The sequence below is a fragment of the Bos indicus x Bos taurus genome, chromosome 15 (assembly GCF_003369695.1).
Source record: "Bos indicus x Bos taurus breed Angus x Brahman F1 hybrid chromosome 15, Bos_hybrid_MaternalHap_v2.0, whole genome shotgun sequence".
NCBI lineage: Eukaryota > Metazoa > Chordata > Mammalia > Artiodactyla > Bovidae > Bos > Bos indicus x Bos taurus.
Genome location: NC_040090.1, coordinates 5,408,301 through 5,422,987, shown reverse-complemented (window position 1 = coordinate 5,422,987; position 14,687 = coordinate 5,408,301). Strand labels below are relative to the sequence as shown.

Here is a 14,687-nt window from a genome sequence, read left to right as displayed (position 1 = left end):
ATTACTCTGCCATATGGTCAAGGATATGGTCTTCCCAGTGGTCACATATGGTTGTGGGAGCTGGACCGTAGAGAAAGCAGAGTGACAAAGAATTGAAGCCCTGGAATGGTGGTGCTGGAGAAGACTCCTGAAGGTCCCTTGGACAGCAGGGAGACCAAACCTGTCAATCTTAAGTGAGATCAACCCTGAATATTCACTGGAAGGACTGATGCTGAAGCTGAAGTTCCAATATTTTGGTCATCTGATGCGAACAGATCACTCATTGGAAAAATCCCTGATGCTGAGAAAGATAGAGCAGAAGGAAAAGAGGACATCAGAGGATGAGATGGCTGGATGGCATCACCGATGCAATGAATGTGAACTTGTGCGAACTCTGGGAGATGGTGAGGGACAGGGAGGCCCGGTGTGCTACAGACCATGGGGTTGCAAAGAGTCGGACATGACTGAGTGACTGAACAACAACAACGACAGCATGATGATGCACGATACTAATGTTCTGTCCGTTGGACCTTATACCCATACTACTGTTCCGTCCATTGGTCCTTATAGCCTTCTTTCCTTCCTTTTATCCAAGCTTTATCAATTAAAATTGACAAATAGCACATATAAGGTATTCAAAATGAAGATCTGATATATGTATGTGTTGTGAAATGGTCACCAGTGTATGGCAAGTAAACAGTTCATTAATTCATAGAGTTAACATTTAGAGTGTGTGTATGATGAGGACCATTAACATCTATTCTCCTGGCAAATTTCAAGTTTATAACATAGAATTATTATTTAGAGTCATCATATACATTAGATCCCCAGAACTTAAACACTGAATAATAGTAAGTTTGGCCATTATTACTCATTTCGCCCACCTTTGAGACCTTGGAAAAAACCACCAGTCTACTCTCTAATTCTATAAGTTTGAACTTTTAAGATTCAACATATATGTGAAACTATACAGTGTTTACCTTTATCTGTCTGCCTATTTTAGTCAGCATAATGCATTTATGGTTCTTCCATAAGTGGTAAACAAAGCTTCTTGAATTCTACAAGACAGAGTCTTGTCCCTCTCAAGACCCATCTAATTGTCAGATCCTCTGCCCACTATCATTTTGTCTCCCAGGTAGAATAATTGTTAGATCTAAGACTGAATATATCTATCAAAAGATACACTAGTTTTAGATTTTATTTTGGATTTACAATCCTCATTTTTTACTTCATAATGATTTTGAGATTTCTTATAAGTTATATAGTTATTTAATCAATTAATGCCTCTTATTAGCATTAGCTTATATTCATTTGTATAGAAAGTACAGTATATGCCATAGAACATAAAGAGACTCAAAGATTTCTCAGGAAATTCAATAATTCTTAAGGTAGCTGAAATATTATTCAAATAAAAGAATAAACCCGCAAAATTTAACAAAATTAGAAAATTCTGGAAAGTTTTCAACAAAGGGAAAGCACCATATGTAAATTCTTGATACATGAATCGAAGTATGCAATATTTCAGAACTAAAATATTTCTAAAACTTAGACTTTATAACAACAAATTCTCATTTGAACTGTTTAAGACAACTTTGTTTCTCTTGCATCATGCAGTATAAGTGATATATATATATATATATATATGATATAAACACAAAAACAACAGTATGTGTGTACTTGTGACTATGAGAGTGTGTGAAATATAAACCTTTAAAATCACATTTAAAGTTTCAGTTTTTGCAGGGCCTGTTTCACATCCTTGTTCCTTAGGCTGTAAATCAGAGGGTTCAACATGGGAATCACGAGGGTGTAAAACAATGAGGACATTTTGTCTTCATCTAGAGAGTAGGATGAACTCGGCCTGAAATACATGAAAAATACAGTTCCCTGGAAAATTGCCACAGCAGTTAGGTGGGAGGTGCAGGTGGAGAAAGCTCTGAACCTTCCTTCAGCAGAGTGGATCTTCAAGACTGCTAGAATGATATAACAATAAGAGACAAGGACTCCTGAAATGGAGGTCAGTTCAACACAGCCAAAAAAAATGAATAATGCCAATTCATTGACTCGTGTATCAGAGCATGAAAGGGAGAGAAGCGGAGGTAAGTCACAAAAAAAGTGGTTAATCACATTTGACCCACAGAAGCATAAGCGGAATGCTAATATCGTGTGTATCAAAGTATCTATAATTCCCAACAGGTAAACCCCCGCCATGAGCAGGGAGCACAGCCTGCTGGACATGCTGACCACATAGAGCAAGGGGCTGCTGATGGCCTTGTACCGGTCATAGGCCATCACTGCCAGCAGGAGACACTCACAATCTATAAAGTTAGAGAAGACCAAAAATTGCAGAGCACAGCCACAGAAGGAGATTGATCTCTTTTTGGCTAAAAGATCCACCAGCATCTTGGGGCCAATGGCTGTGGAATAGCAGAGGTCACAGAAGGAGAGGTGGCTGAGGAAAAAGTACATGGGTGTGTGCAGCTGGGGATCCATCCTAATCAAAATAATCATTCCCAGATTTGCCAAAAGGTTAATGAGATAGACAATAACAAACATGATAAATAAGATCATCTTGACCTCAGGCTTATCCGTAATTCCCCACAATATGAACTCAGTTAAGGAGGAGCAGTTTCCTCTTTTCATTCTTCTGTCTTCTTGTCTAAACTTTTGAGGAAATGATCAAGAAAATGATGCATGTAAGGGAACCACGTTGGGGTGTTCACAAAATATCTGCAGGGAAGAACACAATTTATTTCTACAATGGTCTTTTTTTTTTTTTTTTAATATTTTCAGCCTGGTGTCTCTAACATCAGTGTTTTTTGCACACTGTTTTGAAGATGTGATGAGATATCAGTTCATCCAAATATCCCTCTTGATACAAGGAAGGTAGTGCTCAGAGGAACTGAAGAGTTCATGACAACAACCAGTCAATCCCCAAAGGAAATCGGCCCTGATTATTCATTGGAAGGACCCGCTGATGCTGAAGCTGAAGCTCCAATACTTTGGCCACCTGTTGCAAAGAACCAACTCATTAGATTCATTCAACCAATTCATTAGAAAAGATCCTAATGCTGGGAAAGATTGAATGCAGAAGAAGAGGGAGCAGAAGATGAGATGGTTAGATAACATCACCAACTCAACTGACATAGATTTGAACAAACTCTAAGAGACAGTGAAGGACAAGGAAGCCTAGACTGCTGCAGTCCATGGGGTCACAAAGAGTCAGACATGACGTTGTGACTGAACAACAACAACACAGGCAGTAGCATACCTCAGAAATTACATCTAAATTTGCACAGATGTTTCTCAACTGCCTATCTCAGATATTTTTATTATTATCAGATTGATAGCAATACCTCTTTAAAGAATGCCCATTGATCAAGTCATTTTCTGAGTGTGTGCCTGCATGCGTGCTCTGTCACTAAACTCTGTTTGACTCGTTGTGTTCTCATAGACTGCAGCCCTCCAGGCTCCCTATCCATGGGATTTTCCAGGCAAGATTCTTATCCCATAGAGAGGGAAGCCTGGTGGGCTGCAGTTCATGAGATCACAAAGAGTGAGACAGAACTTAGCGACAGAGCATACACTCAGAAAATGACTAAGTCGGTGGGCATTCTTTAAAGAGGTATTGCTATCTATCCGATAATAATAAAAAAGACCCGAGATAGATAGCTGAAAAACTTGGTCTATTTCTAGATGTTCTTCCTAACTAAACTACTGCCATAAGCTCTATAATTTCTCTGAGCACTGTATTCTTTGTATCGAGAAGGATATTTAGATGAATTGACATCTCGTTACATTGCCAAAGCAGTGTGAAAAAAAACACCGATGCTAGAGACAGCAGGCTGGAAGTATATGAACAGCCATTTACTATGCTGAAAAAATTCCTTGGATACAAAATTTTATTTTCATTATCATGTTGCACATAAAACATAATTTAAAATATTTATTATTAGTTTTACAATCTATTAGTATACCATGCACTGGTAGCAATGAAAATAATTGTTATTGATCCTAGTCTTTAGTATTTAGTGAGACATGAAATAAGTAGCATTGAAACCTTTGCTCGAAAAATTCATCACTGCTTTGCCACATGACTTATTACCTATTTATAGAGTTTCTGTTGCCAAAGGGGGAGTCTCTTAAACAACAAAAAATGCTAAAATGAAGTGAAAACCACAGAATCTAACACCTACTATTGCATCTCTTTGGATTTTAATGGACTTTTATATTATAAAAGTGGAAATAGGTTTAGGGACAATAAATGCTCCTGCGATACATAGGTTTCTCTGTCTAGTATGTATGCACTATGTGTCTGTCATATGTTTGCATGCAGATTACATGTCTCTGACATACATAAAAACAGTGAGTGTGTAAGGAATTTTTTCTTTTGACCTTAGTAGCTATGGGGCATCACATGAAGATGAATATGCACATTTTAATTTTTAAATTCACCTGTACAGTATATTTTTAAATAAAAGAGAACAAACCCACCAAGCCCCCTTTAAATTCACCTATCTGCTACTCTGATTATAAAAGAAGTAATATCTTTCCTATAAACCAGAATCAAAATAAATTAACTTAATAGTTATATTATGGATATTAACAAGTACAGAATCTGCCAGTTCTGAGAAGAAAATATTGTTCCTGGACATTAAATTACAGAATGTATTCGACTGAGTAAACAGGTATAAAATGTTTTATTTATAAATTGATTTTCCCCCAAATGTGAATGTTTTTGTCCCATGTTCTTTAAATCAGGACCTCAAAACCTACCTGAGATGAGCTGGTCTTAGGTAGCTGAACAGATAGCAGATAGCATTTTATTTTACTAGGTACATTGGGATTTAAATCCCTGGGCCACTGCCTTTGGGTTTTGGTGTTGTACAAACATGTCATTAATTATGTTTCTGCTTCTGCATATTGGCTCATGGATTCAGGGACAAATTTAGCACAGGATGACCTTGTATACATCAATTATTTAGTGACCTTGTCACTAAATTAATCTAGCATAAGGGGGGCTTCCCTCGTAGCTCAATTGGTAAAGGATCTGCCTGCAATTCAGGAGACCCAGGTTTGATTCCTGGGTCAGAAAGATCCCTGGAGAAGGAAATGGCAACCCACTCCAGTACTCTTGCCTGGAAAATCCCATGGATAGAGAAGCCTGGCAAGCTACAGTCCATGGGGTCCCAAGGGTTGTGCACGACTTAGTGACTAAACCACCACCACCAAGGATTAAGCAGTATGAGTGAATATAGAGAGAAATGTTTCCATAACATATGATGAAAATATTTAAAAACCATACATTTGTATATATGACAAAGAACTTGTATCCAAAATATATGAACTTTCATCAATAGTAAAAAAAAAAAAAAGAAAGAAAACAAAAAGTGAGCAAAAAAAAAATTGAACAAATATTCTCAACAAGATGATAAATAAGCAAAAGGTTAATGCTTAAGAATTTCATTCTTATGTGAATCAGTAGGTATTAAGGCAGTGGCATGGAGATGGCAGTGGAACCCCACTCCAGCACTCTTGCCTGGAAAATCCCATGGGCGGAAGAGCCTGGTGGGCTGCAGTCCATGGGGCCACTAAGAGTCAGACACGACTGAGCGACTTCACTTTCACTTTTCACTTTCATGCATTGGAGAAGGAAATGGCAACCCACTCCAGTGTTCTTGCCTGGAGAATCCCAGGGGTGGGGGAGCCTGGTGGGCTGCGGTCTATGGGGTCGCACAGAGTCGGACACGACTAAAGCGACTTAGCAGCAGCAGCAGCAGTAGCAGCAAGGCAGTGGCAATAAAGCCACAATAAGATAACATGACCTAAATGTTAATGGACTGAAATTAAATACTGATCATAACTAATGTTCTGTTTCATCTGAATTCTCATTTGCGAAATACACAGACTTTCTTATCAGTTTGGGTGTTTTCTCAGTTCTTTTCAATTTTTTTGTTTGTTTTTCTACTTTTTTTCTTATGAATCTGAGAAATTATTTATGCTAAAATTCATAAATGTAGTACATGTATAATTTTGTAAAAGTGATTCTCAATTTTTTAAAATGCCTTTATATATGTCATTGTCATTCTTGCCTATGAGGAGCTCAACACTAAAATGTCACCTGTAACCTGTGGAGACATCATTGAGGCAAATCTCAAACCACAATATGATTGCTAATAATTCCCCACTAAAATTAAGAAGGGCTCCCAGGTAGCTCAGTGGTGGATAATCCAACTACCAATGCAGGAGACTCAGAAGACAGATGCTCGATACCTGGGTCAGTAAGATCCCCAGAGGAGGAAATGGCACCCCACTCCAGTATTCTTGCCTGGAAAATTCCATGGACAGAGGAGCCTGGCAGGCTACAATCCAGGGATTGCAAAGAGTCAGACATGACTGAGCATGCACACACACACACACACACACACACACACACACATGTGCACACACACACACAAAATCAAGAAACTGATTATGTTTCAAAAGCGTTTTGCTACCATTACTTCTCTGTTACACATATGGTGTATGTAAAATTGTTCTCAATCCCCTAATTCTACTCCTATCCACATTAATTTTTCCCTCAGGTACATCCCTATCTTTATGGATGCAAAAATCCCTTGGGTTACATTTTGTTCAGCCAGAAGCAAGTGTTAATTTTTTGACAGGCCTGCTCCTCAAAAACATGTGGACTAACATCATTTCTATCTTCCCCCACATAACAATTTAAACCTGAGTTTGGGCAGCTACATTATAAATTGCAAGGTGGGTAACCTAAAATATCTCCCAATGGGGTTGGTGCTTCATTAAAAATGGAGATTTTAAGTAATCAAAAAACTAAGGAGAAAATGTATGCTTCAGATACAAGTGAGGGAAAAAAAGTGATTAGGTTTTTCCTGGTGCCTCTGCTGACACGAAAACAATTTTATGTCGGCAAATACTACCCAAAGGTGATCTTTTTTTTTTTAATATAATGGTCAGTTCCTCAAACCTCGAGTAGTATGACAGAGAGCTCATTGCATGGTCTGGTATTAAAGTACATTTGAGCTCCCCGCTGCTGTGAGAGTGACCAGGAGAGTCAGCGGGTGGACGAACGCAGTGCTGTTCTACAAGCAAGGCAGCGCTTTCAGTGATATAAAGATTAATAATGTACTGAGATACTCTGACACTTATACTCTACATCAATTTCATAAGTCTATATGAATAATCATTTTATATAAGAAAATTTTAGACTTAAAAATATTAATATTTTTATAATCTCATGGAAAAAAAATAAAGACAGTGATTTTAAAGTATAATATACATACAGAAAAAATTTCCATCTAAAAATGTAGATTGCAAAAAATCTTTCAAAAATGGAAAGATTCCTGCACCCAGAACCAAATCAAAAAAAAAAAATTATTAGATTCTCAGAAACTGTCTCTACATCCATCAGAAATTGATTTTCCATATGATATGTGAGTTTGTTTATTTTTATTTATTTTTTTATATTTTATTTTATTTTTTAACTTTACAATATTGTATTGGTTTTGCCATATATCAACATGAATCTGCCACAGGTATACACGTGCTCCCCATCCTGAACCCCCCTCCCTCCTCCCTCCCAGTACCATCCCTCTGGGTCATCCCAGTGCACCAGCCCCAAGCATCTAGTATCGTGCATCGAACCTGGACTGGCGACTCGTTTCATATATGATATTATATGTGTTTCAATGCCATTTTCCCAAATCATCCCACCCTTGCCCTTTCCCACAGAGTCCAAAAGACTGTTCTATGCATCAGTGTCTCTTTTGCTGTCTCGTATACAGGGTTATCGTTACCATATTTCTAAATTCCATATATATGCATTAGTATACTGTATTGGTGTTTTTCTTTCTGGCTTACTTCATTCTGTATAATAGGCTCCAGTTTCATCCACGTCATTAGAACTGATTCAAATGTATTCTTTTTAAATTTTTAAGGTACATAGTAGTGAAATCATACAGATTTTACACTCTTATGTCTGACTTTTTTCACTCAAGATTATGTTTGTGAAGTTTTCCCATGCTCTTGTATGAGGATGTAGTTATTCATTCTCATTGCTGTGTACTTTTCCAGCATACAAACTTAACATAAAGTCATTTGTCTAATCTAAAGCAGGAGTCAGTGAACTCGACCTGTTAAGTTTTATTGGAGCTGTGATACACCATTCATTCATGTATTACGGATGGCTGCTTTTGTGATAGAGGACAAAACAGTTTAGATGTGCCAAGATTTTATGGTCTACAAACCTAAAATATACATTATTAAATACTTTCAGAAAAGTATGTCAAGTCTTGATCTAATGTATTAAAAGAAATGAGTTGCTTTTGATGTTATACTACTGTAATTAATACAATGGTGAACATTTCTATGAATGTCTTTTGGGTGCATATTCATTCTATATGCTTGGACATACTTCTAGGAATAATATTTTTGGTCTTAGGACATTTATTTGTTCAGCTATAGGAGACTCAGGCAATGGCACCCCACTCCAGTACTCTCGCCAGGAAAATCCCATGGGCGGAGGAGCCTGGTAGGCTGCAGTCCATGGAGTCGCTGAGGGTTGGACACGACTGAACGACTTCACTTTCACTTTTCACTTTCATGCATTGGAGAAGGAAATGGCAACCCACTCCAGTGTTCTTGCCTGCAGAATCCCTGGGAGAGAGGAGCCTGTTGGGCTGCCATCTATGGGGTTGCACAGAGTCGGACACGACTGAAGCGACTCAGCAGCAGGAGACTCAGACATATAATTTTACCGGGTGCAGCGTCAAATCTCAATCTACTGTCAGTGCATAAAACCATGCTTGGTTCACGTCCTCAACAATAGTAGATTCTTGTTTACTATTTGGTGTGTAAATAAGTACTTTTGCCATTTGGTAAATGTCAACACAGCTCTTAACATTTTATTTCACTTCCATTTACTTCAGCACTAATAAAGTCAGATATCTATCCGCTTCTATAAGTGAAAGTTTGCAGCCTCAAGCCAGGAGCTACTCCAGAATTCATGACCTCCAGAGGAAAGGATTTTGATCTGGAGTCAGAGAGGAGGCTTGATCACTTGAAGTTTTTGTGTAATAAAGTTTTATTAAAGTATAAAGGGATAGAGCAAGCTCTGACATCAGAAGGGGGCAGAAAGAGTGACCCCCTTGCTAGCGTTTAGCAAGGAGTTATATATCTGTTGCAGAATCACCTCAAAACTGAGAGAGTTGTATCAGGCCCCTCTCCCACAACATGCAGTTTTGAGACAGCCCGGGGCACAAGGCGAGTCATCCCCGGCCATAAAACAATTGACATGAACCTTAAAGAAAGGAAGATTTCCAGGCTATTACGTAGTTTCATTAGCACAGCTTAAGAGAACATTCCCATGAGTAAGACATAGGGATTTATGAGCCATTATCAGTTCAAGGTTTGAGAAAAGTTAAGTCCAGGCTGAACCAGGGGTCTTCCTGACAACACAGAATTTAAAACAAACCTTCTTTTAATTTTGTACAGAGAGGGAACAAACAAAACAAACAAACACCTGCCACTTGCATTCTATTTTCTCTGCTTGGGGATCCCTAGCCTTCCTGCCTGTTACTTATAAGGAGTCCATGAGATGTTGAACTTGGGTAACAGGGCATGTAAAACAGCTGTTTTTAAAGTTTTTGGCCTCCTAAAACTCACACTGTCTTAATGGCTTCATGTAACTGACATTTCAGGTCGAGTGAGTGAGTGAAAGTCACTCAGTCATGTCCAACTCTTTGCAACCCCATGTACTATACAGTCCATGGAATTCTCCAGGCAGAATACTGGAGTGGGTAGCCTTTCCCTTCTCCAAGGCATCTTCCCAACCCAGGGATCAAACCCAGGTCTCCCTCATTTCAGGCTGATTCTTTACCAGCTGAGACACAAGGGAAGCCCTAGAATACTGGAGTGGGTAGCCTATCTCTACTCCAGGGCATCTTCCCGACCCAGGAATTGAACTGGGGTCTCCTGCACTGCAAGCGGATTCTTTACCAACTGAGATACCCGGCCCATATGTTCAGGTCAATTCTTTGACTGAATGTGAAGTGACTCTTTCTGTTTTTTCTTTATATTCTTTCCACTCATATGGATGGATTTATACCACAATAAAGCCATATTTTATAGAGGCAGATCATACCACCTGAAAAGAGCCTTAGAGGTAATATAGCTTAAACCCCTCTTCTACACAGGGTGATCTGAGGGGTATAAAGCAAGAGTGAGTATTTAGAGTGGTGTTCCTGCCTGGTTTATAGCATGGTTCTAACTAAAGAGAAAGACATCCATGGTGGTTAAAGATTTCTGCCTCTAGCTTTAACCCAGAGAAGGCAATGGCAGCCCACTCCAGTAACTTGCCTGGAAAATCCCATGGATGGAGGAGCCTGGTAGGCTGCAGTCTGTGGGGTCTATGGGGTCGCGAAGAGTCAAACATGACTGAACAACTTCACTTTCATGCATTGGAGAAGGAAATGGCAACCCACTCCAGTGTTCTTGCCTGGAGAATCCCAGGGACAGAGGAGCCTGGTGGGCTGCCCTCTATGGGGTCACACAGAGTCGGACACGGCTGAAGCGACTTAGCAGCAGCAGCAGCTTTAACCCAGATCCTCCTACCTACCGGTGTGTTGAACATTACTGCTTTTCTATTTATAACGAGTATACTTGTACAGCCTGTAACAAGTATGAGTCTGTCCTCTGCATTAGACATTTACCAAATCTAACATTGCTTTGCCATGATTTAGTTCAGTTCAGTCTCTCAGTCGTGTCTGACTCTTGGCGACCCCATGGACTGCAACACGCCAGACTTTCTTGTCCCTCCCCAACTCCCAGAGCTTGCTCAAACTCATGCCATTGAGTTGGTGATTGCCATGTTTATGCTAAAGTATTTCAGTGGCAAGTATGAAGAAAGAGGTCAAGATATAGGAATTTGACTGTAATATTAAAACATTACACATATCATTGATAAATTGCAATTGAACAATGATATTTTCCATGAGCCATTGTTGCATGTATGAGGATAAAGTGATGTGAAGACATTATAATGGTAAAGAATGAAGAATACTGAAATTTACAAGCTAGAATAAAGTTTTTGATGTATTGTTCCCTTTTTTTCACAGATTACTCTCAAGAAAGAAGAATCATTTTGCCCATATTCCTATCTGAGTTAGAAATTATTTTAAAAAAATTTCCATAATTTCTCATTAGTTTTTTCAATTTGAGGAGAGGAAGCCTACAATTAACTGAATCAGTCAGTTCTATTTTTGGAATTCCATTTAATGGGCTTAAAATTTTCTTCTATTTATATATTCCCCACAAGATACAATATAATGGGCTAGTATTTATGTTGAATTAGCCTTTAGATGGTGACATAAAACTGATTATATATATGAGGATGGATTAATTAGATCCATGTTTATTAATCTCTGAATTAATAGTAGTCCACTGACACCCTATTTTAACTATATTTCTGACTATATTTGCTGCCATTTTGCTGCTCATCAGTTCAGTTCAGTTCAGTCACTCAGTCGTGCCCGACTCTTTGCGACCCCATGGACTATAGCCTACCAGGCTCCTCTGTCCATGGGATTTTCCAGGAAATAGTACTGGAGTGGATACAACAAGTCAAAAGAAGTCTAAGTGAATTGATGAAGTATGCCAGGAGTACACATATTTAAGTCTTTTCTATTATGCAAGAATCATCCTAATTTTTTCACTATGAGAATTTTTCTTAACATGGCATAGTGCTTTACAAATACCACCCTGAACAACAGAGGAATTATGTAGGCTTTATTTTTCCATTCTGAAATATTGTCACATAACGTCATTTTACAATGGCAACAAGAAAATTGAAGACCATCAGAGGCTTTTAATTGTATAATTGCAATGGATAAATATGTCTCTTTCAGTACATTATGGTATTTTAAATACATGGTCACATCCTAGCTTTCTCAACAAACTAATTTAGTGCTTTAGCCTTCAGGAAACCAGATCAGAAGCAGATGAAATAGTCAAATAGCAAGAATTTAGAGCTTATTCTTTCTAGTGAAATTAATAAGCATGTCTTTATAGTATATTATCCTAATGTTTAAAACTATTTTATGGACCTTCCAAACAAACATGTGTATATGTGTTCAATATGTTAACCATATTCTGATATACATTTTTAAGCTACTTATCAAACCCTCATTTAATTTTGTACTAATGACATATAATTAGTAGTGAAAAAGTGTTGTCTTCTATTTTTAGTTTATTATATATTTGTTTATTTGATCTTCCAGACAACATGTAGTGCTTTGTTTATATAATGCAATGCTCAGTCTTTAGCAAAGAACTCTGATAAACAGGGTGATATAAAGCAATCTTTTACATAGGTGGTTTTTTGTAAACCACAAAGAGACAAAGAGGGGTATTTAATCAGAGCTAAGAGTAAGGAAAATGGGAAGGAAATTGGTGTGCAGAGAGTCACAGAAGAATCGATAGCTAATAATGAAGCACAATTATGTACTTTACCATGATTCTGTCCACTGTCCCTTAACTTCTTTTATGCTTTTTTTTTAAACTGTATTCAGATAAAATTGACAAATAACATGCTTATGATATAGGGCAAGAAGATTTAATATATGTGTACATTGTGAGATAATTACTACAAAAAGTTAGTTAACACATTCATCAATTTACATAGCTATCATTTTGAGTGTGCCTACCAAGAACACCTTTAAGAACTACTCTCTCAGCAAATTTCAGTCTTACAATACACAATTGTTAACTAGAGTTACAGTGCACATTAGACCCTCAGAACTTATTCATCAAGTAACAGAAAGTTTGTAAACTTTGATCAACATCACCCATTGCTCCCACCTTTCAGCCGATAGCAACAGCTGATCTACTCTCTATTCCTATGTGCTTGACCAGTTGGATTCTATGTGTTTGTGAGACCGTGCAGTACTTGTCTTCCTCTGTATGGATTATTCCACTTAGCATATGCCCCTCATGGTTCTTCCATGTTGTAGCCAATATAACTTCTAACAGGCATGGACTCGTACACTTCAAAATCTGAGTAACTGTCAGATCCTCTGCCTGCTATTTTTTCATCTCCCAAATTGAATCCTTTTCCGAATATCCAAAGATAACTTTCCTTTAGACTAGTTTTAGATATTTTTACTTTTGAATAATAGACCACTATGTGTTATCTCATGATGAATTTCAGGCTTATTATGAATTACTTGACTGTTTAGTTAATACATTATTAATACCAGCTTATATTTAGTAGTATTTAAGCTACAGGATGTATTGTAGTACATAAAGAACTGAAAAGCTCAAAGATCAATGAACAAAATGCACTACATATTTTAGTGTAATTTAAATATTGCTTGAAAATTAACATATTGAAAAAGTCAGAAAAGTTTTTCCCAGAAACTAATACCACATACAAATTCTGGAAATATAAAGAAGCATGACAGGTGGGGGAAATAGAAATATACTTCAAATAGAAATTATGTTTCTCATGTAACCTCCCATTTAATTTTAATAAGTCAACAATCAGCATATATGCATGGATGTGTATGTGTGTATGTACATAAAATATACAATTTTAAAACCATTTATCCTTCAATTTTTTCAGAGTTTGTTTCACATCCTTGTTCCTTAGGCTATAAATCAGAGGGTTTAACATGGGAATCACAAGGGTGTAAAACAAAGAGGTCATTTTGTCTTCATCTAGCGAGTAGGAAGAACTTGACCTGAAATACATGAAGAGCATTGTTCCCTGGAAAATTGCCACAGAAGTTAGGTGAGAGATGCAGGTAGAGAAAGCTTTGAACCCCGCTTTGGCAGAGTGGATCTTCAAGACTGATAGGATAATATAACAGTAAGAGACAAGAACTCCTGAAATTGTACTCAGTTCAATGAAGCCAAAAGCAGTAAATATCAGTAACTCATTGACCTGTGTATCTGAGCAAGATAGCAATAGAAGAGGAGCAACATCACAAAAAAAGTGATTAATCTCATTTGACCCACAGAAACATAAGCGGAATGCTAATGTCATGTGTATCAACGTCTCTGCTATACTCACCAGGTAAACCCCAGCCATGAGCAGGGAGCACACCCCACTGGACATGCTGACTGCATAGAGCAAGGGGCTGCTGATGGCCTTGTACCGGTCATAAGCCATCACTGCCAGCAGGAGACACTCGCAATCTATAAAGGTATAGAGCACCAATAATTGCAGGGCACAGCCATAGAAGGGAATTGATTTGTTCTTAGCCAATAGATCCACCAGCATCTTGGGGCCAACTGCTGTGGAAATGCTGAGGTCACAGAAGGAGAGGTGGCTGAGGAAAAAGTACATGGGTGTGTGCAGCTGCGGATCCATCCTAATCAGGGTGATCATTCCAAGATTTGCCAGAAGAGTAATGAGATAAACAAGGAGGAACATGGTAAATAGAATAACTTTGGTCTTGGTGTTATCAGTAATTCCCAAGAAAATGAATTCAGTTAAGGAGGAGCAATTCCCTGTGTCCATTCTTCTTTGTTCTTGTGTAAACTTTTGGAGAAAATGATCAAGAAAATGATACTTGCATGTGCGACACTTTTCAGCATCTACAAAATGTCAAAATACAGAATATTTTTCTTGTAAGTATATTTTTATACTTAGAAAATTATTCAGTCATGCACCCACTCTTTAAAGAGGC

General features: G+C 37.9%; 2 protein-coding genes across 2 annotated transcripts; both read right to left on the bottom strand.

Moving 5' to 3' along the window:
• Positions 1-1,701: 1,701 nt before the first annotated feature.
• On the bottom strand, positions 1,702-5,446 carry LOC113904691 (olfactory receptor 5W2-like). The gene is made up of 2 exons (XM_027561799.1): positions 5,434-5,446; positions 1,702-2,633 (listed from the first exon to the last, which is right to left on the bottom strand). The coding sequence occupies exons 1-2, from the start codon at positions 5,444-5,446 to the stop codon at positions 1,702-1,704; spliced, it is 945 nt and encodes a 314-aa protein (XP_027417600.1).
• An 8,142-nt stretch (positions 5,447-13,588) lies between these two features.
• Positions 13,589-14,524, bottom strand: LOC113904690 (olfactory receptor 5W2-like). Its single transcript, XM_027561798.1, has one exon. The coding sequence runs from the start codon at positions 14,516-14,518 to the stop codon at positions 13,589-13,591; it is 930 nt and encodes a 309-aa protein (XP_027417599.1). The 5' UTR covers positions 14,519-14,524.
• Positions 14,525-14,687: the final 163 nt, after the last annotated feature.

Excerpts from the sequence above, each read along its gene's own strand:
- LOC113904690 (XM_027561798.1), bottom strand. The coding sequence starts at position 14,518 with ATGGACACAGGGAATTGCTCCTCCTTAACTGAATTCATTTTCTTGGGA.